The sequence below is a fragment of the Salmo salar genome, chromosome ssa10 (genome assembly GCF_905237065.1).
Source record: "Salmo salar chromosome ssa10, Ssal_v3.1, whole genome shotgun sequence".
In the NCBI taxonomy this organism is placed as follows: domain Eukaryota; kingdom Metazoa; phylum Chordata; class Actinopteri; order Salmoniformes; family Salmonidae; genus Salmo; species Salmo salar.
Genome location: NC_059451.1, coordinates 43444391 through 43469467, shown reverse-complemented (window position 1 = coordinate 43469467; position 25077 = coordinate 43444391). Strand labels below are relative to the sequence as shown.

General features: G+C 45.0%; 2 protein-coding genes across 3 annotated transcripts; one reads left to right on the top strand and one right to left on the bottom strand.

Annotated features, from left to right (window-relative positions):
* Window positions 1–5167: 5167 nt before the first annotated feature.
* Window positions 5168–19989, bottom strand: dnai4 (dynein axonemal intermediate chain 4). 2 transcript variants are annotated; one of them, XM_014123380.2, is made up of 17 exons: window positions 19698–19989; window positions 19218–19386; window positions 15222–15403; window positions 14921–15033; window positions 14550–14706; window positions 14240–14379; window positions 13780–13956; window positions 13444–13629; window positions 12836–13005; window positions 12656–12742; window positions 12256–12407; window positions 10755–10912; window positions 8352–8476; window positions 8171–8269; window positions 7626–7852; window positions 7244–7397; window positions 5172–6272 (listed from the first exon to the last, which is right to left on the bottom strand). In XM_014123380.2, the coding sequence occupies exons 1-17, from the start codon at window positions 19745–19747 to the stop codon at window positions 6222–6224; spliced, it is 2397 nt and encodes a 798-aa protein (XP_013978855.1). In that variant the 5' UTR covers window positions 19748–19989; the 3' UTR covers window positions 5172–6221. The 2 variants fall into 2 exon arrangements, with proteins under 2 accessions (XP_045543739.1, XP_013978855.1); XM_045687783.1 differs by lacking the exon at window positions 7244–7397 and having other exon boundaries at window positions 5168–6272.
* On the top strand, window positions 19983–23883 carry LOC106560459 (prolyl-tRNA synthetase 2, mitochondrial). Its single transcript, XM_014123383.2, has 3 exons — window positions 19983–20257; window positions 21382–21983; window positions 22118–23883. The coding sequence occupies exons 2-3, from the start codon at window positions 21405–21407 to the stop codon at window positions 22997–22999; spliced, it is 1461 nt and encodes a 486-aa protein (XP_013978858.1). The 5' UTR covers window positions 19983–20257; window positions 21382–21404; the 3' UTR covers window positions 23000–23883.
* Window positions 23884–25077: the final 1194 nt, after the last annotated feature.

Below are 25077 nucleotides of genomic sequence, written 5' to 3'. Positions count from 1 at the left end.
AATGTCTGTCTTTTGTCCTGTAGCTGATAGCCTCAACTTGCGGTGTCAGTTAAAGATGGAAATGGTCTTATGGCTATCAGGGTATGCAATGAAAGACTGCAGTATTAAGAGTCAAAAAGATCAAAGCGTTGTAGTAATCCACAGTGGATTAAAATGTCACACTAAGTCATCACGTAACAGCAAAACACATCACATCCCCATGTCAAGCATATGCAAAATATACAGTACGATCAAGATAAGTATTTTCAAGAAGTTACGTGAAAGTCCCTGAATTCAGCTTTGGTTCTTAATAACTCTCTCATCATAGACACATATAACAGAGGCTGGTTTCTTCTTCTGTCTCCATGAAAAACATCTCCAGGAAGTACAGCTCCCTCCCTGCTCAATGTCATCCACACACATCAACACAAGTAAAAGTTTATCTCAAACGCTAATAATATGCACCAAATGCTGTGACAACCGCAAGTTACAACTATCTAAAAAGCTCTATCTAAAAAGCTCTATCTAAAAGCTCTATCTAAAAAGCTCTATCTAAAAGCTCTATCTAAAAGCTCTATCTAAAAGCTCTGTCTAAAAGCTCTATCTAAAAGCTCTGATTTCATAACATCTATTTTGGATTGTTCTGTGCAAGCATTAATGATATATGATACCTCACATTCTGTTTTTCCTGAGCCTTCTACTTGTGTTTATCTACCTGGTAGCACACGGTGGTCAGCATGTTGTTCAGGTCACGACTGCTGAACTCTGACCACAGACTGGTCTTCAGGTCTTCTAGACTGATCGGACTCTTCTCCTCATTGGCCAAACCTGCCCATGACATCACACAACAGGAAGCTCAAGTCATAAAATCATATCACATAATGAAATATGGCATTACAGTCTGATATGAATCTGGAAAGTCATACAGTCACTCATTAATAAAACAGCTTGGAAAGACAGTCAACATAAAAATGCATGTCCAAATCAAAGTTCATTTTCTCCCCCAGTCCTAATTTTGTTCAGAGGATGCTTGGGGGACTGTCTGTGCCTGATATCTTATCAGTAGTCTATGCTCAACAATGTAATTGCTGTACATGGACCTGTCAAATGAGAAAAGCCCCAAATGACTGGAACAGGTTTAGCCTGGTGCTATCAGTCTTGTCCAGTATCTGTGCCGCTATCAAATCAAATAAAAATCTAATCAAATTGTATTAGTCACATGCGCCGAATACAACAGGTGTAGACCTTACAGTGAAATGCTTACTTACAAGCCCTTAACCAACAATGCAGTTTAAAAAAAATTCAGATAAGAATAAGAGATAAAAGTAACAAGTAATTAAAGAGCAACAGTAAGTAACAATATATACGGGGGGGGTGCCAGTACAGAGTCAATGTGCGGGGGCACCGGTTAGTTGAGGTTTTATGTATATGTAGGTAAAGTAATTAAAGTGACTATGCATAGATGACAACAGAAAGTGGCAGTGGTGGAGTGGGGTGGGGGGCAATGCAAATAGTCTGCGTAGCCATTTGACTAGATGTTCAGGAGTCTGATGGCTTGGGGGGTAGAAGATGTTTAGAAGCCTCTAGGACCTAGACTTGGTGCTCCAGTACCGCTTGCCTTGTGGTAGCAGAGAGAACAGTCTATGACTGGGGTGTCTGGAGTCTTTGACAATTTTAGGGCTTTCCTCTGACACCGCCTGGTATAGAGGTCCTCTAATTGGTTCTAATGAGCATGGTTAATATGCTAACTGTTTGCTGTGGTCTGCCCACTGGGAACAGGCTTGCCCTGATATCATCAGCATCATAATCGGATTATAAGAGGTGGGTTCCACTGGGCTATAATGTTCCAGAGAACAGGACTGCATAACAGACCTCCATAACCCAGTCAGAGGAGCAACTGCCTGCCTGACACTGGAGGTTGGCTCTCTGTTGGTTGCTGTGTGTGTATCTGTGTTCGTCCCAACTGGGGTGCTCGCTTGCAAAGACCACCACAGACTGTTTCTCTGGTCTACTTTCTCCTCTTTCTTCTTTTTATATTTCTTTCTTTCTTTCTCTTATTCTGTTTGTGTTCCTCTCTCTCTCTCTCTTCCTCTCTCTACCTCTCTCTCCCCCTTCTGCTCTTTCTCTCTCGCTCTGCCTCTTGCTGAGGCAGTAACACAGTGGACTGGTCTCTGGTTCAAGACGTGCATCTTCCTCCTATTTATACATTTCAGCTCACCTGTTGAAGAGTCAATCAATCTCTCCCTCCCTCCCCTATAACACCCCCTCATTCCGTCCCCACCTCATCTACCCCATCTCTCTCTCTCTCCCCTATACCCCCCATTCCGTCCCCACCTCATCTACCCCATCTCTCTCTCTCTTTTTTTCACCTCTGGATGGAGGTGAAGCCCAGCACAGGAGTGAACAGGTCCTTCCGCCACAGCTGGATCTAATTGTAATACAAATCATCATCTGTGTTACACATCAGTGCCATCAAATCCATTTTTATTTGTCACATGCGCCGAATACAGTGAAATGCTTACTTACAAGCCCTTAACCAACAACGCAGTTTTAAGAAAATAGAGGAAAATATTTACTAAATAAAATAAAGTAAACATTTTAATAAAAAGTTAAACAATAAAATAACAATAACGAGGATTTATACAGGGGGTACCGGTACCGAGTCAATGTGCGGGGGTACGGGTTAGTCGAGGTAATTTGTACATGTAAGTAGGGGTAAAGTGACTATGCATCATTCTCATTTTAGTGTTCTTTCTAATGTGAAATTACATCATGGCATGACATTAGTTTCCTCACGGGTAGTTTCCTCATGGGTAGTTTCCTCATTAGCTGACAGCAAACACGCTCATTATATTGTTTTGATGAAAGGATATGGCTACACACTTTCACAAGATCTAATTAGGCAAATTCTAGTTCATCTCACTCTCCTCTCAGAAGGATCCACCAATTACTCAATCAGGCTAATCAATGAGGTGCTTTGTTAATTGATTACATCCTGACCTACCGGGCAAAACCCTAGAGACCCGGTGGTTCTTCAGGACAAGGTTTGGAGACCACCTGCCTGAGTCAGTTTTGCCAGGTCTCCCTTGGGAAACAGGTCTTCTCACCTCAATGGGACTTCCTGTGTAATTTAAATGAAGATGAAATAGAATAAAAGTTCCAGTATTCTGATTTGATGAAGACCCCTAAATGGGAAGCAAGGGTAGAGATCTAGAGAACAGATAGACTCAGAGAGTGTCACGTCCTGACCAGTAATAGGGGTTATTTGTTATTATAGTTTGGTCAGGACGTGGCAGGGGGTGTTTGTTTTATGTGGTTTGGGCTATGTATTTAGGTAGAGGGGTGTTTGTTTTATGTGGTTCAGGGTGTGTTTTGTGTATGTGTTTAGATAGAGGGGTATTTGATTTATTAGTCCGGGGTTTGTTAGTCATAGTTCTATGTTAGTATATTTCTATGTTCTATCTAGTCTTTTGTATTTCTATGATTAGTTAATTGGGGTTGGACCTTCAATTGGAGGCAGCTGGTTATAGTTGCCTCTGATTGAGGGTCCTATAATTAGGAGTTTGTTTTCATGGGTTTTTTGTGGGAGATTGTTCTTGTTTAGCTGTTTGCCTGACAAGACTGTCAAGTTCGTTTTGTGTACATTTATGTGTTTTCCTTTTTCACCTAAATAAAAAGATGAGTGTACATTTTCCCGCTGCGTCTTGGTCTCTACCCTACGACACCTGTGACAGAATCTCCCACCACAAACGGACCAAGCAGCGGGGTAAGGAGCACGAGGAAGAAGGATGGACATGGGCGGAGATGAGGATGAGCATTTCCAGGGCTATGGAGGAGTTAAGGGAGCCCGAGAGGCAGCCCCAATATTTTTGGGGGGAGGGGCACACGGGTAGTTTGGCTGGGCGAGGATTAAGCCCCAAGCCAAATCCCTGTGCTTTTTTTAGGCAACATATGACTGGACAGGTCCCGTGCTTAGGGGTAATGCGTACTGTGGCGAGGCCAAGTATTTTCAGGCTGGTGTGCGCAGTGCCAGCGCCCCGCATTTGCCAGGGGGAAGTGGGCACTCAGCCAGTACGGGCGGTGCCAGTCCTGCGCTCGAGACCGCCAGTGCGCCTCTACGGTCCAGTGTTTCCCGCTCCTCGCACTAGCCTTGAAGTGTGTGTCTCCAGTCTGATACCTCCAGTACCAGCACCACGCACCAGGCTTCCCGTGCGTCAGCCCAGTCCAAGTCGGCCTGTTCCTGCTCCCCACACTAGCCCTGAGGTGCGTGCCCCCAGTCTGATACCTCCCCTACCAGTGCGTCAGCCCAGTACCTCGTCCAGAGTGTCCGGCAACAGTACCTCGTCCAGAGTGTCCGGCAACAGTACCTCGTCCAGAGTGTCCGGCAACAGTACCTCGTCCAGAGTGTCCGGCAACAGTACCTCGTCCAGAGTGTCCGGCAACAGTACCTCGTCCAGAGTGTCCGGCACCGAGTGAGACGGCCTACAGTCCGGCACCGAGTGAGACGGCCTACAGTCCAGAGCTCCCAGAGCCCAGTCCAGGGTCTTCAGTGACTGACCTCAGGCAGAGGTATGCAGTGGGGGTGGTTTGGTCTGGTAGGGGATTAAGGCCTGAGCCTAAGCCACCTCCACTGCAGGAGGTTTGGGGAGGGGGGGTGTAGCACAGGAGCCGTCGGTGACGGCAGCCACCCTCCCTTTAGATTTTGGATTTATTTTTTGGGGGGCAATTTTTGGTTATTTGTGTGAGGTGCATCCGGGGTCTGCACCTTTGGGGGGGGGGGGGTACTGTCACTTCCTGACCAGTAATAGGGGTTATTTGTTATTATAGTTTGGTCAGGACGTGGCAGGGGGTGTTTGTTTCATGTGGTTTGGGCTATGTATTTAGGTAGAGGGGTGTTTGTTTTATGTGGTTCAGGGTGTGTTTTGTGTATGTGTTTAGGTAGAGGGGTATTTGATTTATTAGTCCGGGGTTTGTTAGTCATTGTTCTATGTTAGTATATTTCTATGTTCTATCTAGTCTTTTGTTAATTGGGGTTGGACCTTCAATTGGAGGCAGCTGGTTATTGTTGCCTCTTGAGGGTCCTATAATTAGGAGTTTGTTTTTTGTGGGAGATTGTTCTTGTTTAGCTGTTTGCCTGACAAGACTGTCAAGTTTGTTTTGTGTACATTTGTGTTTTCCTTTTTCATCTAAATAAAAAGATGAGTGTACATTTTCCCGCTGCGTCTTGGTCTCTACCCTACGACACCCATGACAGAGATAGCAGTCATAATGGCATATGATCTGTTTACTACTGTCATGTGACTCCTGTCAGATGTCCACTTTACCAGGTTTTTATGTTTTTCTGCCCATTTGCTCCTGAAGCAGTAGACTCCAGTCCGTATTAGCCTTTTTACCCACATAACAATGACGGTTAACAACACCTACTTTCAAATGTCAGGGAAAGCCCTTGACTACATAATGACAGCCATTAGCGGAGGTATGGGAGGCTGAGTGGGGTGTGCGTGTGTCTGGATCTCGATGCAACAGAAGCTCTTTAGACAGGCTACACTCTTAATACACATGAACACACTCATATACACACACAGCACTGCAGAGTAACAGCATGCTCAAAAACACAGTGCTCTCCATACAGTACACACACAATGACTATCATACAAAACAGGGACGTTGCTGTGGCGATGAGGGCCGGACAGCCAAAGATGCAGGTTTGGGAAGATGAAAAAGAGATGCATGGCATTTCAGCTTTCTGAAAAAAGTATCCTTGGGATGCGTTTCGTGTGTGTCACTCAGAGATCCTCCATTGCTCTTCATCAAAACAAGCTCAAAGACAGCTTTCTTTATGACTGGGTCAACAAGATCAGCAGCAACATAGAATCAGGCAGAACCTCCTTTGAAATGGATATAATCAATTCCAGATATTTCAGCTATTATTCAAGACTGGAACTGGGGAAACTGGGCATTGGGCCAGATGAATATAAAAACAAGACAAAGAAAAATCGGACTGATCTAGATATTGATCTAAACTTTGAGAGACCGTGAGTGACAAGCAGAGACGAAACATGTTTTATGGTAATGAAAAATGATCATGTTCTTTTTCTCAATATAAAAAGAGACAAAGATGCAGTCCTTGGGGACCAAACACTATGGCGACAGACAGCCGATGATGACATAGTGGATGAGGCAGGCTTTAGGGGATACATAGTCCCGGTGTGTCCCTCCACCCATGGCTGGGTCTGTCCCTCTCACAGCTGACTGGCCAGGGTGGAGCCGATGATGTCCTCTAACGCGTCCACCTAAGGGGACAGAGATGAGACAAGATATTTTACCCTCTGTCTGTTTGCTCAGGGAGATAAAAACAGTTAACCAGCCACCCACAGACTGAGGAAACGATGCCTTAATCTGGGCTGAAATTGTCTTTAAATGGTCTGTAATAATCAACCTGAATTTACACAGAATAGTTTGTATGTAAGGCAAAGCACTGAGTGACATACAGTATGTCTTACAGAACAGTGCACACCGCAAAAAGATGAGTCACTGTAAGAACAGCGATGAAGCATTCTGATCAGAAGGTGTATGCAACAACAGACCCTTTCCATGCAACGCAGTTGGCTTATATTCAAACCGGAAAGCTACCACTCTAATCCAGGGGTCTCCAAACCTTTCTAGCACGAGAGCTTGTTTTAGAAAAGGAAACGTTGCAAACCACTCTTTTTTTATTAATCTTTGAAACGGTCACATTATTCTCTTCTACACTGCAACTCATCCCCGGCTCCTTGGTATGCAAGAGATGTGTTTTCTGTAAATATACCTGGTAAAATTAGGGGGGTTGAAAATTCGTCATTGGCTTTGATACTCTGATTGGTTAGAGATGACCCAATCATTGATGACTTGTACAACACCCCTAATTTTGATGTCACCATAAAGACTTCAACGATGGCAGTCTCAGACTGAAGTATGTAGCGAACGATAGAGCAGCGGAAGAATTCAGTTTGAGTCGCAGGCAAACAGACAAGGGCAATATTGCTGGAAATTAATTGGCAGATGTGTTACGTTTGGCTTTTTATACCAATAGTGGCTAACCAGGGGTGGGATAATGTAAGTGTGGCTTTGATTGGATAGTAGCCGTGAGCTTTATGGTTTTGACAGTTTGCAAGGAAGAAACGAAAAAATGCATGTACTTTCATAATTGCTTGGCGAGCTAGTCATAGGTGGGCTGCGCACTACTGGTAGCTTGCGATCGACCTGTTGGAGACCCCTGCCTCACCTGTGTTCCCTCTCCTACGGTGAGGTTCTTGAGCTGGTAGACGCTGACCTGTCCGTCACTGTCCCCCACTAGAATACAGTCTGTCTCAGTAGCAAACAGCAGGGAGGTCAGCTTCACCCCGGGACTGGCCAGGCTCACTATGGTGGGGTCCAGGCTTGGGAGAGGGACAAGGGCATGGTGGAAATGCTGTCTATTGTTTATTCACAGGCCAAGCTCAGAGTAAAGAGTTGAGCTTTATTATTGTAGCTTCATATTTCTGGAAATGCATTAAGAGAAGAAACTACAATATATAGAAAGGGAGAGAAAGAGACAGAGTGAAATCAATTTATTAAGAGAGAGAGTAATAGAAAAGGAAAGAGACAGACAAAGAGAGACTACTCACATGCTGGCTCCCAGGTCCCAGATCTCCACGCGTCCCTCGTTAACGGCCCCAAACACGGTGGCCCACTTGGGGGACCACATGACATCATAGACGGCACTCTGGGTCGAGGTGAAGCCCAGCACGGGAGTGAACAGGTCCTGCCGCCACAGCTGGATCGTCCAATCAGAGGAGCAGCTCAGGAAGACATCTGAGCAGAACGGAGACCATGTGATCCGGTACAGAGGGCCCTGAGAGCAAGGAGAGGTTAGAGCTAGGGTTAGGGTCAGAGTTGAGGCTAGGGTTAGGGTTGAACCTGGATGTGGACATGAAGCTAGGGTTAAGGTTGTTTACGCTAGGGTTAGGGCTCAACCAGATGTGGACATGAAGTTAGGGTTAGGGTTGAACAGGGATTTGGACATGAATCTAGGGTTAGGGTGGTGGTAGAGGCTAGTGTTAGGGTTGAACAGGGATGCAGACATGAAGCTAGGGTTAGGGAATGAATGAATGGCATTGTATTATTCAGTCCAGCAGAGAGCATCTGTACGGCCTGAAGGATCTGTTCATACTTTGTGTGCTATGTAGGTCTCCAGGAACTGTTCATTATAGGAACAGGAACACTTGTGGATGTGGCCCTCCTCTGTACCAGCAAGGTAGATGTTGGAGTCCTAAACACACAGGAATAAGTAACTAAAACAACGCATGTGTAACTATCCTTTATGGAAACTTAAGAACACTCTGGTCGCTCACCGTGGGATGGAAGTCAAAACAGAGCCCCGGCGCCTGCCGTGATATGAGTGCCTCGCTCTTCCTCTCTTTGTCTCCAGCCTGCTTCTTGGCTTTTTCATTCCTCGTCCTCTTCAGCTTCATCAGGTCTGTGTAGGTATGGGTTAGAGCACATACAGTTGAAGTCAGAAGTTTACATACACCTTAGCCAAATACATTTAAACTCAGTTTTCACAATTCCTGACATTTAATCATAGTAAAAATTCACTGTCTTAGGTCAGTTAGGATCACCACTTTATTTTAAGAATGTGAAATGTCAGAATAATAGTAGAGAAAATGATTTATTTCAGCTTTTATTTCTTTCATCACATTCCCAGTGGGTCAGAAGTTTACATACACTCAATTAGTATTTGGTAGCATTGCCTTTAAGTTGTTTAATTGGGTCAAACGTTTTGGGTAGCCTTCCACAAGCTTCCCACAATAAGTTGGGTGAATTTTGGCCCATTCCTCCTGACAGAGCTGGTGTAACTGAGTCAGGTTTGTTGGATCCTTTTTCAGTTCTGCCCACACATTTTCTATAGGATTGAGGTCAGGGCTTTGTGATGACCACTCCAATACCTTGACTTTGTTGTCCTTAGGCCATTTTGCCACAACTTTGGAAGTATGCTTGGGGTCTTTGTCCATTTGGAAGATCCATTTGCAACCAAGCTTTAACTTCCTGACTGATGTCTTGAGATGTTGCTTCAATATATCCACATAACTTTCCCTCCTCGTGAGGCCATCGATTTTGTGAAGTTCACCAGTCCCTCCTGCAGCAAAGCACCCCCACAACATGACGCTGCCACCCCCGTGCTTCATGGTTGGGATGGTGTTCTTTGGCTGGCAAGCCTCCCCCTTTCCTCCAAACAGGTCATTATGGTCATTATGGCCAAACAGTTCTATTTTTGTTTCATCAGACCAGAGGACATTTCTCCAAAAAGTACAATCTTTGTCCCCATGTGCAGTTGCAAACCGTAGTCTGGCTTTTTTATGGCGGTTTTGGAGCAGTGGCTTCTTCCTTACTGAGCAGCCTTTCAGGTTATGTCGATATAGGACTCGTTTTACTGTGGATATAGATGCTTTTGTACCTGTTTCCTCCAGCATCTTCACAAGGTCCTTTGCTGTTGTTCTGGGATTGATTTGCACTTTTCGCACCAAAGTACGTTCATCTCTAGGAGACAGAACGCATCTCCTTCCTGAGCGGTATGACGGCTGCGTGGTCCCATGGTGTTTATACTTGTGTACTATTGTTTGTACAGATGAACGTGGTACCTTCAGGCGTTTGGAAATTAATCCCAAGGATGAACCAGACTACAATTTTTGGGCTGATTTCTTTTGACTTTCCCATGATGTCAAGCAAAGAGGCACTGGGTTTGAAGGTAGGCCTTGAAATACTTTCACATGTACATCTCCAATTGTCTCAAATGATGTCAATAAGCCTATCAGAAGCTTCTAAAGCCATGAAATCATTTTCTGTTGTCATTTCCAAGCTGTTTAAAGGCACAGTTAACTTAGTGTATGTAAACTTCTGACTCATTGGAATTGTGATGCAGTGAATTATAAGTGAAACAATCTGTCTGTAAACAATTGTTGGAAAAATGACTTGCGTCATGCACAAAGTAGATGTCCTAACTGACCTGCCAAAACTACAGTTTGTTAACAAGAAATTTGTGGAGTGGTTGAAAAACTAGTTTTAATGACACCAACCTCAGTGTATGTAAACTTCCGCCTTCAACTGTAACTGTTACGCTTATGACTGGAAGGTTATGGGGGGAAATGTCTGCAAGTGTTGTCTACTGACTGGAAGGTTATGGGGGGAAATGTCTGCAAGTGTTGTCTACTGACTGGAAGGTTATGGGGGGAAATGTCTGCAAGTGTTGTCTGCTGACTGGAAGGTTATGGGGGGAAATGTCTGCAAGTGTTGTCTGCTGACTGGAAGGTTATGGGGGGAAATGTCTGCAAGTGTTGTCTACTGACTGGAAGGTTATGGGGGAAATGTCTGCAAGTTTTGTCTGCTGACTGGAAGGTTATGGGGGGAAATGTCTGCAAGTGTTGTCTACTGACTGGAAGGTTATGGGGGAAATGTCTGCAAGTGTTGTCTGCTGACTGGAAGGTTATGGGGGGGAATGTCTGCAAGATTTGTCTGCTGACTGGAAGGTTATGGGGGGAAATGTCTGCAAGTGTTGTCTACTGACTGGAAGGTTATGGGGGGAAATGTCTGCAAGTGTTGTCTACTGACTGGAAGGTTATGGGGGGAAATGTCTGCAAGAGTTGTCTGAAAAAGTGTCTAAAAAAATTTGAAGGATGGGTGGATATTTGGGATACTTGGAGGGGGCATACTAATAGAAAGGTTTCCCAAGACTTTCAGAGATTGAGGTAAAACTGGACCTATGCAGTCGAGGCCTTTCCGCAGGAACCACTTGCTGATCCTGCCGTCTGCAGACACAGAGATGAGTGTCTCTCCCTTGTCCTCCCCTGAGGCACCCCTCTCATGGTCGATCCACCTTACCTGCCACACAGGGCTTGTGTGCTTGTGGGCACAGTCACTACACAGACACACACACACACACACACACGACACAGACACACACACACACACACACACACACACACACACACACACACACACACACACACACACACACACACACACACACACACACACACACACACACACACAGATAAGTGTGCTTCAACTAACACACACGTTGCGGTTCTCCTAGTTTTCCTAGACGCAGTCACTACACAGCTTTCCTGTAGCTCTCACAGATGTAATTTCTACCAGCTTTGTTACATGTCTGTGTGAGATCAGTAGATATTCCAGTGTCCAACGGAGATTACAAATAGTAGACAGTCTGTGACATCACAGCCCAGCTAGTCAGTCATAACAACAACAGACAGATGTTGAGTAACGGGGAGATATGCACAGGAGATACTGTAAAAACAGTAGATATTTGGTGGAAATGCGTCACTCTATTGAATTCACACAAATATATTGCGCTAGTATCTGAGGAACGATGGAACAGCTTGTTAAAAGGCTTGTTATGTGTTTTTGTTGGCTGGCTGGCCTTCCGTTGTTTCCTCTGCATCACGGTAACCATCTCCCTTTCAGTGTAGGTTTCCTGTTGTTTTATTCTTTAAACATAGTCCTTGACATGACCGACTGTGCAATACGTGCATTTCCAAATGAACATGAACAAGTCTCATTTTGAAATGAGAAATAAAATGTTTTTAAATAAGACTTATCCTTGTCTTCATCATTAATGTTTCCAATATTGTTCATCACCTCAATCTTTTGTGATTATCAAAAAAGTTTATATATTACAATTGCTATTATTTTAAATTATAAACGGAACATAGACCTACTCCACTGACTAATTATAAAGGTAAAGCCTATGGGTAAAGCAGAAATGTTTGTGACTGTGAGCTATGCTTTGTAAACCATATAGTGGTCCCCAATTACAAACAGCCATGGGTCGATTTTTCCTTGAGAAGATGGTCGGGGAGTCAGAACATAGTTATAAATAATTTGTACACTGCAAATTGACCGCAAGAATCCCAAACAGATATGGTATTTGACAAAATCATGATAACATTGGGATACGATCACATATCCCTCTGTATTTATGTGTATGAATACATGTGAGCAGATTTCCTAAAATTAAAATCATGTGCAAGCTAATTTCCTGGTAATATTACAGTATTTTATCTTCAAGAACAAAAATTATAACATTTATTTTATTAATTTTCTTTTGCTTAGAAAACTTGGTGGGGAACCCTGTCATATAGCCTGTTTGTCTGCCAGTATACAGTGCCACCTGGTGTCTATGAGAAATAAGACATGTCGATTTGGTTGTCTCTCTCTCTCTCTGAGGAAACACAGACCCACCTGCTGTCGATGACGGGTGTCTTCTCTCTGCTCTTGACATTGTAGGTGGCTATGCTGCCATCATGCATCCCCACTGCTAGCTGGCTGGCATTGCTTGCTGAAAAGTCCAAAGTAGTCACTCCACTCTCACAGGTAAAGACCCTCTCAGGCCACTGTAGATACAAGATACAAAACCCATTAGCTTAGTCACTAGAGAACTATTCTCTAACCTGGCACTGGTACAGTAGCCTGGTTTCAGATCTGTTTGTGCTGCCTTGCCAAATGTTTGGCATGATAAAGTCCATAGGAGTATACAGCACACATAGATCTGGGACCAGGCTACATGTACAGCACAATTTCAGAAACGAATGGTATGAACTGAAATACAGAAGAAAACAGAAATGCGAGAAGTGTCAGTTACCGTGGGGTTCTTCAGAGACCAGCAGCAGATCAGGCCTGATTTCTGGTCTTTGAAGTCAAACTGTCCATACCCCACTGCAAGAAGGTCCTGGAGAAGGAAATAACATGGAGAGTTTATTTGTTAAAAAAATATTACACAAACAAAAGACAAATAAATAAGTGAATAAAGATAGAATCATACGGCGTTCCTCTTGTTCCAGGCCATACTGCTGACGTTGTGTCCTGAAGTCAGCTCACAGCTGAAGGACCAGAGGCGCTCCAGTGCCGGGGTCAGAGTGCTCTCCTCATCCAGGGAACTCTCCTCTCTCCTGCTCACCACCGTGGGCACAACCTTGGGCACACTGTCAGGATCTGGACATCCAACAAACATGGTTGTTAATAAGAAATGAGGCATTCAATACGTAACATTACTAAATATCAATTCAAGTTGATAAAAATATGATCCGAACCTGATGAAGACCTAAGGGTTAAAACGTTGCGGCTAATAAACCAGATGGGGACATAGATTACAGTGTACTGTTTGCCTGCAAACGTCACCAAAAAAAACACTACCCACTGGGCAAAAACTGGTTAAATCAACGTTGTTTCCACATAATTAAAAAAATATATATGTTATGTGATGATGTTGAATCAAAGTGGAAAACTGATTGGATTTGCATAAAGTCCTCAACTTAACCTAAATCCAAATGTCATGGTGTTGATTTCACGTTGAATTCACGTTAGTTGACAACTCAAAAATAGACGTCTGTGCCCAGTGGGTAGAGACGCATGTATCAGTAATAACCATACCTTCCAATGTGGGGAGCTGTCTGTATGCAGCCAGCTTCGGCTGGTAGATGTTCTCCAGAATGATCCTTTCCATCACGAACAGATCCTGCTGGAACTTCTCTGACTGCAGAATCAGTTCCGGGTCCGGTTCATCTTCAGACGGGACCACGAAAGGCTCTATCTCGATCCGCGAGCTAGAGGCACTCGCTGGAATAGAAAGACGCCTGTTAATATCACACATCATCATGAAATAAACTGTACATAAATAAGAAATTCTAAAACTGCTGCAGGATCATAATCATAAAGATCCCTTTGTCCTCTAATATGGTTATATTCTATTAATGACAGTTACTGTACCTATGCTAGTGGTGCTGATGACAGACATGGTTCTCTCGGGGGCTCTGGTGGGGTCCAGTCTGTGGTTGGAGACAATCTCAGGGATGCTGGCCTTGTCTGTGTCTGGGGACAAGGCAGCCTCCCCCAGCCCTGCGCTGTGGAATGAGTCATACATATCCCAGGTGGTGGCTGTGGTGGCTACAAAGAGAGCAAAGGAGACAATTGCTATTTGTAACAACAGGCATAGAGGCCAGAGGCACACTGGGCACACACTGGTTGAATCAATGTTGTTGCCACGTCATTTCAATGAAATTACATTGAACCAACGTGGAATAGAAGTTGAATTGACATCAGTGCACAGTGGGGGGTGCTTAACAAGCGAAAGGCTGACTGAGAAGGCTGTGCTTGGGTGAGAGGTGAGATAAGAACAACAGACAAGAGTGCTCTCATATCTCATAGCAAGGATGAAGTGCATCCTAACCTGCATCCACCATGGTGATGGCCTCACTCTGGACCTCCTTGGTCTTGGGTGCTCCGTTGAACGTCTGCATGGAACGCTCCACGTACTTATCATTCCCCATTCTGTTCTTACACAGCTCCATGTACAGATTGTTTCTCTCTCTTCCGGCAGAGGGTGATTGACAGAACACAAGTTGCATAAAAATGTATATAAACTACATAGCAAGCAAGGAACTGCATTATGAGGTACTGAGGCCTGAGCCTGGAATCTACATCATTTGGATCTACATATGAGCTATTTCATTCTGAATCTGGAAAAGGTGATTGCTTACTTGACAGATTCAGCTTCCTCAGAGTCCACAGACACAGAGACGGCTGGCATGTGCAGTAGCCAGAGGGTCTCTGACTCGATGAGGTACCGATCCACCACGTCGTCCAACATCTCCTCCTTTATCAACTCTTTCACCTCTTCCCTCCTGACCTGGACATCTGACAGGACAGAAATATACATCAACAACATAAATAAAAGCATCCAGGTTATAAAAATGTTACATTTTGGGGTAACTTTACATCCCTGGATTTTTCAGATTACATATACTTGCAATCAAGTTGCAATTAAAGTGCTGTCTGATTACACAATGAATGTTTTGCATACTCCTGTAACATCATTAGTAAATGAAAGGAGAGTGAAATGATTGTCAACCTGAGAGACTGATGGAGATGTCCCTTTTGGAGGATGGGTCCTCAATCTCTTCATTCATCGACTCCATCGTGGACTGGCTCCCTCTCGACACTGTGCTGCTTCCAAACACTGACCTGACATACGACAGGCAGCATTACTCTGTCATAATCACCAGTCATATTACTTAAAAATGTTTACAAGACAACTAAAGTGTGAGATTAAGGTACTCAAAGCAGTACATAGTCCAATGACCATAAAGTTATGCACATTGTCTTCTAAATAATGTTTCTTTTAAAAAGTGAATATTCTGAGAGTGTGTTACCTGGTAAAGGGCCCAGCGAAGCTAGCGTTGGTTGTTGTCTGGTATGCCGTAGAGTAGAAGTCTGACATGGTGCCACCAGAGGTGTCACTGGCAAAGATCTTACTGTGTTTAGACATCACTGCTGCAGGGTCCGGCTGGTAGAGAGGCTGTGGGGTGACGTCCTTGCCACTTTCGTCAAAGACCTGTGAGAGGGATGTAACTTTTTAACTGATGCACAGTAATTGTTATTGCAATGTCAAATCAAATCAAAATGTATTGGTCACGTACACAGATTTGTAGGTGCAGTGAAACGCTTGTGTTTATACTAGCTCCAACAGTGCAGTAATACATAGCAATAAAAAAAAATCTATACACACATAATCCAGAAGAAAGTGGGTGAAACAGTATGTAAACATAAAGTGACCAGTGTTCAATGACTCTATGTACATAGGGCAGCAGTCTCTAAGGTGCAGGTAGAGAACCGGGTGGTAGCTGGCTAGAACAGTGTCTAAGGTTCAGGGCAGGGTATTGGGTGGAGGCCGGCTAGAGATAACTGCAAACCAGTATGGCCTGAAGATAGAAGCTGTTTAGCAGTCTCTCGGTCCCAGCTATGATTTGAGAACAAGGATACCTAAATTCTATCAGCATATTGATTGCACGACACGCAGGGCTAATACTCCCGACGACTGCTACTCTAACTTCCGCGATGCATACAAAGCCCTCCCCCGCCCTCCCTACAGCAAATCCGACCACGATGCCATCTTGCTCGTACCGTCTTATAGGCAGAAACTCAAACAGGATGTACCTGTGACGAGAACAATTCATCGCTGGTCTGACCAATCGGAAGCCACGCTTCAAGATTGTTTTGATCATGCGGACTGGAACATGTTCCGGTCAGCCTCAGAGAACAACATTGACCTATACGCTGACTCGGTGTGTGCGTTTATAAAGAAGTGCATTGGAGATGTTGTACCCACTGTGACTATTAAAACCTACCCTAACCAGAAACCGTGGACGGATGGCGGCATTCGCACAAAACTGAAAGCGCGATCCACCGTATTTAACCATGGAAAGAGGTCTGGGAGTATGTCTGAATATAAACAGCGTAGTTATTCCCTCCGCAAGGCAATCAAACAAGCGAAATGCCGGTACAGGGACAAGGTGGAGTCGCAATTCAATGGCTCAGACACGAGACATATGTGGCAGGGTCGACAGGAAATTACGGACTACAAAAACAAAAACAGCCACGTCACGGACACCAACGTCACGCTTCCAGACAAACTAAACACCTTCTTTGCCTGCTTTGAGGATAATACAGTGCCACCATCGCGGCTCGCTAACAAAGACTGCACCCCCTCCCCTCTCCTTCTCCATGGTTGACGTGAGTAAAACATTTAAACATGTTAACCCTCACAAGGCTGCTGGCTCAGATGCATCCCTAGTCTGTTGTTCCCACATGCTTCAAGATGGCTACCTACCATTGTTCCTGTACCCAAGAAGGCAAAGATAACTGAACTAAATGAATATCGGTACAGGGTCAGTCATTTAGCACTCACTTCTGTTATCTTGAAGTGCTTTGAGAGACTAGTCAAGGATCATATCACCTCCACCTTACCAGCCACCTTAGACCCCCTTCAGTTTGCATACCGCCCCAACAGGTCCACAGATGACGCAATCGCCATCACACTGCACACGGCCTTATCCCATCTGGACAAAAATAATACCTATGTAAGAATGCTGTTCATTGACTATAGCTCAGCATTCAACACCATAGTACCCTCCAAGCTCATCATCAAGCTGGAGGCCCTGGGTCTCAACCCCACCCTGTGCAACTGTGACCTGGACTTTCTGATGGGCCGCCCCCAGGTGGTGATGGTAGGAAACAAGATCTCCACTTCGCTGACCCTCAACATTGGGGCCCCACAAGGGTGTGTGCTCAGCCCTTTCCTGTACTCCTTGATCACTCACGACTGCGTGGCCATGCACGCCTCCAACTCAATCATCAAGTTTGCAGACGACACAACAGTTGTGGGCTTGATCACCAACAACGACGAGACAGCCTACAGGGAGGAGGTGAGGGGACTCGGAGTGTGGCGTCAGGAAAACAACCTCTCACTCAACGTCAACAAAACAAAGGAGATGATCGTGGACTTCAGGAAACAGCAGAGGGAGCACCCCCCTATCCACATCGAAGGGCCAGCAGTGGAGAAATTGTAAAGTTTTATGTTCCTGGGCGTTCACATCACAGACAAACTGAAATGGTCCACCCACACAGACAGTGTGGCGAAGAAGGGGCAACAGCGACTTCAACCTCAGGAGGCTGAAGAAATTTGGTTGTCACCTAAAACCCTGACAAACTTTTACAGATGCACAATCGAGAGCATACTGTCAGTCTGTATCACAGCCTGGTACGGCAACTGCACTGCCCTCAACCGCAAGGCTCCCCAGAGGGTGGTGCGGTCTGCACAACACATCACCGGGGGCAAACTACCTGTCCTCCATGACACCTACAGCACCCGATGTCACAGGAAGGCCAAAAAGATCATCAAGGACAACATCCACCCGAGCCATTGCCTGTTCACACCGCTATCATCCAGAAGGCGAGGTCAATACAGGTGCATCAAAGCTGGGACCGAGATATTGAAAAACAGTTTCTATGTCAAGGCCATCAAACTGTTAAACAGCAATCACTAACTCAGAGAGGCTGCTGCCTACATTGAGACCCAATCACTGGACACTTTAATAAATGATTCACTAGTCACTTTAAACAATGCCACTTTAAATAATGCCACTTTAAAAATGTTTACATATCTTACATTACTCATATCACATGTATATACTGTATTTTATACCTTCTATTGCACCTTGCCTATGCCGCTCGGCCATCGCTCATCCATATACTTATACGTAAATATTCTCATTCACCCCTTTAGATTTGTGCGTATTAGGTAGTTGTTGGGGAATTGTTAGATTACTTGTTATTACTTGATTACTAGATATTACTGCACTGTCAGAACTAGAAGCACAAGCATTTCGCTACAGTCGCATTAACATCTGCTAACCATGTGTATGTGACCAATAAAATGTGATTTAATTTGATGATGCACCTATACTGTCTCCGGATTCTAGATGGTAGTGGGGTGAACAGGCCGTGGCTTGGGAGGCTGAGGTCCTTGATGATCTTCTTGGCCTTCCTGTGACACCGGGTGCTGTAGATGTGGGGCTCCTGAGTGGCACAGGGGTCTAAGGCACTGCATCTCAGTGCTAGAGGCGTCACTACAGACCCACATCGATTCCAGGCTATATCACAAACGGCCGTGATTCAGAGTCCCATTGGGCGGCGCACAATTGGCCCAGCGTCGTCCGGGTTAGGGTTTGTTCTGGGGTAGGCCGTGATTGTAAATAAGAATTTGTTCTTAACTGACTTGCCTAGTTACATAAAGGTTAAATAAAATGTAAATAAATATCCTGGAGGGCAGGCAGTGTGCCACTGGTGATGCATTTGGCTGACCGCACCAGCCTCTGGAGAGCCCTGTGGTTGTGAACGGTGCAATTGCCATACCAGGTGGTGATTCAGCCTGACCAGATGCTGTCAATGGTGCATCTGTAGAAGTTAGTGAGGGTCTTAGGGGCCAAGCCAAATTTCTTCAGCCTCCTGAGGCACTGTTGCACCTACTTCACCACACCGTCTGTGTGAAGGGACCATGTCAGGTTGTCAGTGATGTGCACGCCGAGGAACTTCTGACCTCCACGGCGGCCCCACGATCAGCTCCTTAGTTTTATTGACATTGAGGGAGAGGTTATTTTGCTGGCACCACTCCAGGGCTCTCACCTCCTCCCTGTAGGCGGTCTCATCATTGTTGGTAATCAGGCCTACCACTGTACTGTTGTGTCGTCAGCAAACTTGACAATTGAGTTGGAGCCGTGCACAGCAACGCAGTCATGGGTGAACAGGGAGTACAGGAGGAAGCTGAGCCTGCAATGTATCAAAGAAGACGTGTCAATAAAGGGCTGTACCTGAACTGTGTGTTTTGGTGTTTGAACAGAGCTTTTATCCAAGATTTTACTGTCAGCAGCCAAACTGAAACTTTTCCGGCTCACTGAGGCATTGATACTCCGAGCATATGTTGAGCTGTGGTTGACCCGGAGTACGCCTGATGTTGAGACATTCATTACCCGGGAAGATCTGTAAGACAGTAAAAGCATTTTGTCTACTGGTCAGAACACATCAAGTTAGACCCTATCTACTAGCTTAAATTGTAAAAAATGAATAAATAAATGAGATCACACTGATTTATTACACAGTAACATGTGATTTAATAGGGCAAAGGATATGGTGAAATGACAGGGTGTTAAATGCCTTGGAGAGCATAGCCTAGGAGTAAAAGTGCTGATAACAGTCTACATACAGTAGCTAGCTAGCATCACCTGCCATTTCCATTAGCATGTTAGCTTGACAGGTTAGCTTTTAGGGTAACTAGCTAGCTAGCAACTTACGGTGTAACTTTTAGAGTGGGTTTCTTCAGTTTTGCTCTGGTGGTTGACATTTTTGGTGGTCTTATGTTGTCGTTAGTACAAAGGCAATAGTGGTGTTTACTAATCGGTTTATGACTTCGTTACATATTCGAGGCAGCAAGAAAGCTAGCTAACTAACTTCACGTTTCACAGTTTCTTGTTTCATATTACTATAGCAACATACTCCTCCCATAAGACGGATAAGATTCTGATTGGTCAGGAAAATTTACAAACGACCCGTTAGTGTATAGATCCACTTTTTGGGGACTCTGTTGTCTGCTTTTCTTGACGGTGCTTGTCCATAACAGAAATGCATCCGTTTTGAAAATATCATGTTGGATTTTTTTTTTAAATGAAGACGTTTTAGCTCGCTACTCCAGTACGGTAGTTGGCAGTACACAGATGATAGTTATCCACGGGGTCGACATCCCTGTCGAAGAAGAGTACGCACGGCTAGCTAGCTTAGCTAACGTTCTTTAGCTAATAAACTTCGCATGGATCAAGTACCAGCTCATCATTACTCGTTCGGTTTCATACACAAGGTGAGTTGCTCTCGTGCTTGCTCCCGAATTGCATTGCAGAGCAAACTAGCTACCTAACTTGTTTGCTAACATCTAGCTAGCTAGTTATACCTGCCTGGCTAGCTACATCTGAAAGGTTGAATGCATTGGTGGAATGCATATAGCTAGCTAGCAACCTGGTACTTTCAATGGTTACAAATAGTTGACATTTGGATAATATAATCGTTTTATGGTTTATTGCATTGCCTAACAAAATAAGTGTCAATGTTAGGTTTTAAAGCTAGCTAAGTAAACTTTCTTGCTGACCTTGGGTTTATATCCTCAATCTATTTTTATACCGAACAAAAATATAGCCGCAACGATTTTATTGAGTTACAGTTCATATATGGAAATCAGTCAATTGACATGAATTAATTAAGCCCTAATCCATTCATTTCACATGACTAGGCAGGGGAGCAGCCATGAGTGGGCCTGGGCCCACCCACTGAGGAGCCAGGCCCAGCCAAACATAATTATTTTTCCCCACAAAAAGGGCTTTATTACAGACATAAATACTCCTCAGTTTCATCAGCTGTTCGGGTGGCTGGTTTCAGACGATCCCGCATGTGAAGAAGCTAGATGTGGACTTCCTGGACTGGCGTGGTTGCATGTGGCCTGTGGTTGTGTGGCCGGTTGGTCGTACTGCCAAATTCTCTATGACGTTGGAGGTGGCTATAGTAGAGAAATAAACATTAGATTCATTGGCAACAGCTTTGGTGGACATTCCTGCAGTTAGCATGTCAATTGCACACTCCCTCAACTTGACACATCTGTGGCATTGTGTTGTGTAACAAAACTGCACATTTGTGGCCTTTTATTGTCTCCAGCACAAGGTGCTGTGTAATGATAATACTGTTTAATCAGGTTCTTGATATGCCACACCTGTCAGGTGGATGGATTATCTTGGCAAAAGATACATTCTCACGAACAAATATGTAAACAAATTTGTGCACAATATTGGAGAGAAATAAGCTTTCTGTTTGTATGGAACATTTCTGGGATATTTTATTTCAGCTAATGAAACATGGAACCAACACTTTACAAGTTGCTTTTTATATTTTTGTTCAGTATATTTAAAACAAGTCCTTGATTTCTCATATTTCTAGGATATTGACACCAGTCTACTACAATGGAAGTCCTAATGCATCACCTTCGGCAGAGAATCTTACCCCACCTGCCCAGAACCTTCACCACTCCTTGTAAGAGCCATTCAAGCTGTGCTGCAGGACATGCCCCAAAGCCAACCCTCATTGACTCCATCTCCCGACCTAGCACACACCTTCCCCTAGTATCCCGTCTCTTCCAGCCCTCCAACCTGCGTGATGTGGGGCAGGAGAGTCGTGCTCAGGGGGAGATGACCTGCAAGAGCCAGAGACTGATGCAGCAGGCAGGTCTCATCCACCCTTCCAACCCTGGCTGCTACTACATCCTCCCAGCCACAGTGCGCTCCATGGAGAAGCTGGTGAGGCTGATCGACCAGGAGATGCAGAGGATCGGTGGGCAGAAGCTGGACATGCCCAGCCTGTGCTCTGCGGAGCTGTGGAGACGCAGCGAGCGCTGGGACCTGATGGGAAAAGAGCTGTTCCGCCTGAGGGACCGCCACGGAGCGGAATACTGCCTGGGCCCCACCCATGAGGAGGCAGTGACAGAGCTGCTGGCCTCCCAGGGAACCCTGTCCTACAGACAGCTTCCTCTAATGCTTTACCAGGTATAGGCTACAGTATGGCACCAGATTAAACCTTATTCATTAGTTTATTCAGATTGGGGCTTCTTTCTTCTTATCGTACACTTGGGTTTATATTATAATGGTATTAAGCTGATGTGTTTCATTTGTCTATGCAGATGACCCGCAAGTTCCGTGATGAGCCAAAGCCTCGGTTCGGGCTGCTACGGGGGCGGGAGTTCTACATGAAGGACATGTACACGTTTGATGTGAGTGAAGAGGCTGCCTACCACACGTATGAGTCTGTATGTCAGGCTTACAACCGTCTCTTCTCCCGGCTGGGCCTGCGCATTGTTCAGGTCCAGGCAGACACAGGGAAAATCGGAGGTAAACTCTCCCACGAATTCCAGCTCCCAGCAGATATCGGAGAGGACAGACTACTGGTCTGTGGGAGCTGCTCCTTCTCTGCCAATGTGGAGACCATGGAACCAGGCCGGACTGACTGCCCACAGTGCCAGGCAGGCACACTGGTGGAGTCCAAGGGCATAGAGGTGGGTCATACGTTCTACCTTGGCACCAAATACTCCCACATATTCAATGCCACCTTCAATAACACCCAGAACAAGCCTGCTGTCACTGAGATGGGCTGCTTCGGGCTGGGGGTGACCCGGATCCTTGCTGCCGCCATAGAGGTGATGTCCACAGAGGAGGCTATCCGCTGGCCTGGGCTGCTTGCCCCTTACCAGGTCTGTGTTCTGCCCCCTAAAAGGGGCAGTAAGGTGGATGAGGTGGCTGGTTTATCTGAGGAGGTGGCCCTTTTTCTGGGGGAGGCTCTGCCCAGCCTAAGAGGTGAGGTGGTTCTGGATGACCGTACACAGATGACCATTGGTAAGAGGCTGAAGGATGCCAGTCAGCTTGGATACCCCTACGTGGTGGCATTGGGGCAGAAGGCTACAGAGGAGATACCCAGGTTTGAGGTGATCTGCCAGCAGACTGGTGAGACTATGTTCCTCAGTAGGGATGGACTGGTAGACCTACTCAGACGAGTGGAGACGGTCTGAGTTGGACTGATCTTGACCTGGACTAAACTATTGAACTCTGTGGAACTCTATTGCTCCTCTGAAATGGGCATGCTTGTGGTTGGGCGGGATGATACGTGGTAAAGAGGCTACTGCTCAACAGCCCTATACCTACTAAGGCCAATCTAAGTCTGATGCAAACTGAGCTGGACTGAAATCTATTATTACACTGTTATGGACATGTATGTGTGGGGTAGGGTGGAAGTAGCCCTTGATCATGACTCTCAGTTCCATTACATTACACATACAGTTGTCAGAAGTTTACATACACCTTAGCCAAATACATTTAAACTCAGTTTCACAATTCCTGACATTTAATCCTAGTAAAAATTTGCTGTCTTAGGTCAGTTAGGATCACCAGTTTATTTTAAGAATGTGAAATGTACCAAGACCTCATCAACGACATCGCCAAGGACATTCGTTACCAGAGACGCTACAGACAGAGGAGGAAGGCGGAGCTGGTGAAGCTCCAGCAGGCACTGAGCGCGCTTAACTCCAAGACAGCCTTCTATCAGGACCAGACCAACTACTACGACACTTACATCAAGACCTGCCTCGACAACCTCAACAGGAAGAACACGCGGCGGTCCATCAAGCTAGAAAGGAAGGTGGAGGAGAAGGGCAGTAAGAAGTGGAAGCATCAGTCTCTGAAGTACACGGCTGCCCGACTGCATGAGAAGGGAGTGATCCTGGAGATAGAGGGGCTGCAGACCAACCAGTTCAAAAATGTAATGTTTGACATCTCTCCCAGTGAGGAAGTTGGGGACTTTGAGGTGAAGGCCAAGTTCATGGGAGTTGAGATGGAAAAGGTTCAACTCCATTTCCAGGATCTGCTCCAGCTGCAGTACGAGGGAGTGGCGGTGATGAAGATGTTTGACAAAGCCAAAGTCAACGTCAACCTGCTCATCTTCCTCCTCAACAAGAAGTTCTATGGAAAATGAGGGATCATTAAACCAAAGGTGGAGGGGAAAAGATTAAGTGGGCATAGGTGTGAAAGAATTGTGTGCCTTTTGACAAAGCAACATTTGGTATAGGATGTTTGAATGGTGGTTAACGTGTTATGTATGTCTGACTGGCCATCCTCAGGCTGGTGAGCTAAACACACCCACGCACATGCACGCACACACCCTCAGGCTGGTGACCCACACACACATTTGATTAATCACTTTATACCAAAATTAAGCTCACATTGAAATGGGTTTGTTGCTTGTATTGTCATGTTATATCTGTTGCTTAATTATTGTATTTTTTTTTTCATGTTCAGTTTTCCACTGCGTAATTAATTGTACATGGAATATATTTTTCATAAGTATATTATAATGGCATTTACATTTTATATGTAGAAGTTATATACAGTGCATTCGGAAAGTATTCAGACCTTCAGACCTAAATACCACATAATGACAAAGCAAAAACAGGTTTTTAGAATTTTTTGCCAATTTATTAAAAATAAAAAATGAAATAATACATTTACTAAAGTATTCAGACCCTTTACTCAGTACTTTGTTGAAGCACCTTTTGCAGCGATTACAGCCTCGAGTCTTCTTGGGTATAACGCTACAAGCTTGGCGCACATGTATTTGGGGAGTTTCTGCCATTCTTCTCTGGTCCCGTGTGGCTCAGTTGGTAGAGCATGGTGTTTGCAACGCCAGGGTGTGGGTTCGTTTCCCACGGTGGACCAGTACGGAGAAAAAAAAATGTATGAAATGTATGCATTCACTACTGTAAGTCGCTCTGGATAAGAGTGTCTGCTAAATGACTAAAATGTAAATGTAAATGTAAATGTCAGAATAATAGTAGAGTGATTTATTTCAGCTTTTCTTTCTTTCATCACATTCCCAGTGGGTCAGAAGTTTACATACTCAATTAGTATTTGGTAGCATTGCCTTTTAAATTGTTTAACTTGGATCAAATGTTTCGGGTAGCCTTCCACAATAAGTTGGTTGAATTTTGGCCCATTCCTCCTGACAGAGCTGGTGTAACTGAGTCAGGTTTGTAGGCCTCCTTGCTCGCACACGCTTTTTCAGTTCTGCCCACAAATTTTCTATAGGCTTGAGGTC

Coding starts and splice junctions, on each gene's coding strand:
- dnai4 (XM_014123380.2), bottom strand. CDS start 19,747: ATGTCAACCACCAGAGCAAAACTGAAGAAACCCACTCTAAAAGTTACA. Junction 15,034..15,221: donor TTCGCTGGGCCCTTTACCAG/GTAACACACTCT, acceptor GTCGTATGTCAG/GTCAGTGTTTGGAAGCAGCA. Junction 12,743..12,835: donor CCTGGAACAAGAGGAACGCC/GTATGATTCTAT, acceptor TTCCTTCTCCAG/GACCTTCTTGCAGTGGGGTA.
- LOC106560459 (XM_014123383.2), top strand. CDS start 21,405: ATGGAAGTCCTAATGCATCACCTTCGGCAGAGAATCTTACCCCACCTG. Junction 21,984..22,117: donor TTCCTCTAATGCTTTACCAG/GTATAGGCTACA, acceptor TTGTCTATGCAG/ATGACCCGCAAGTTCCGTGA.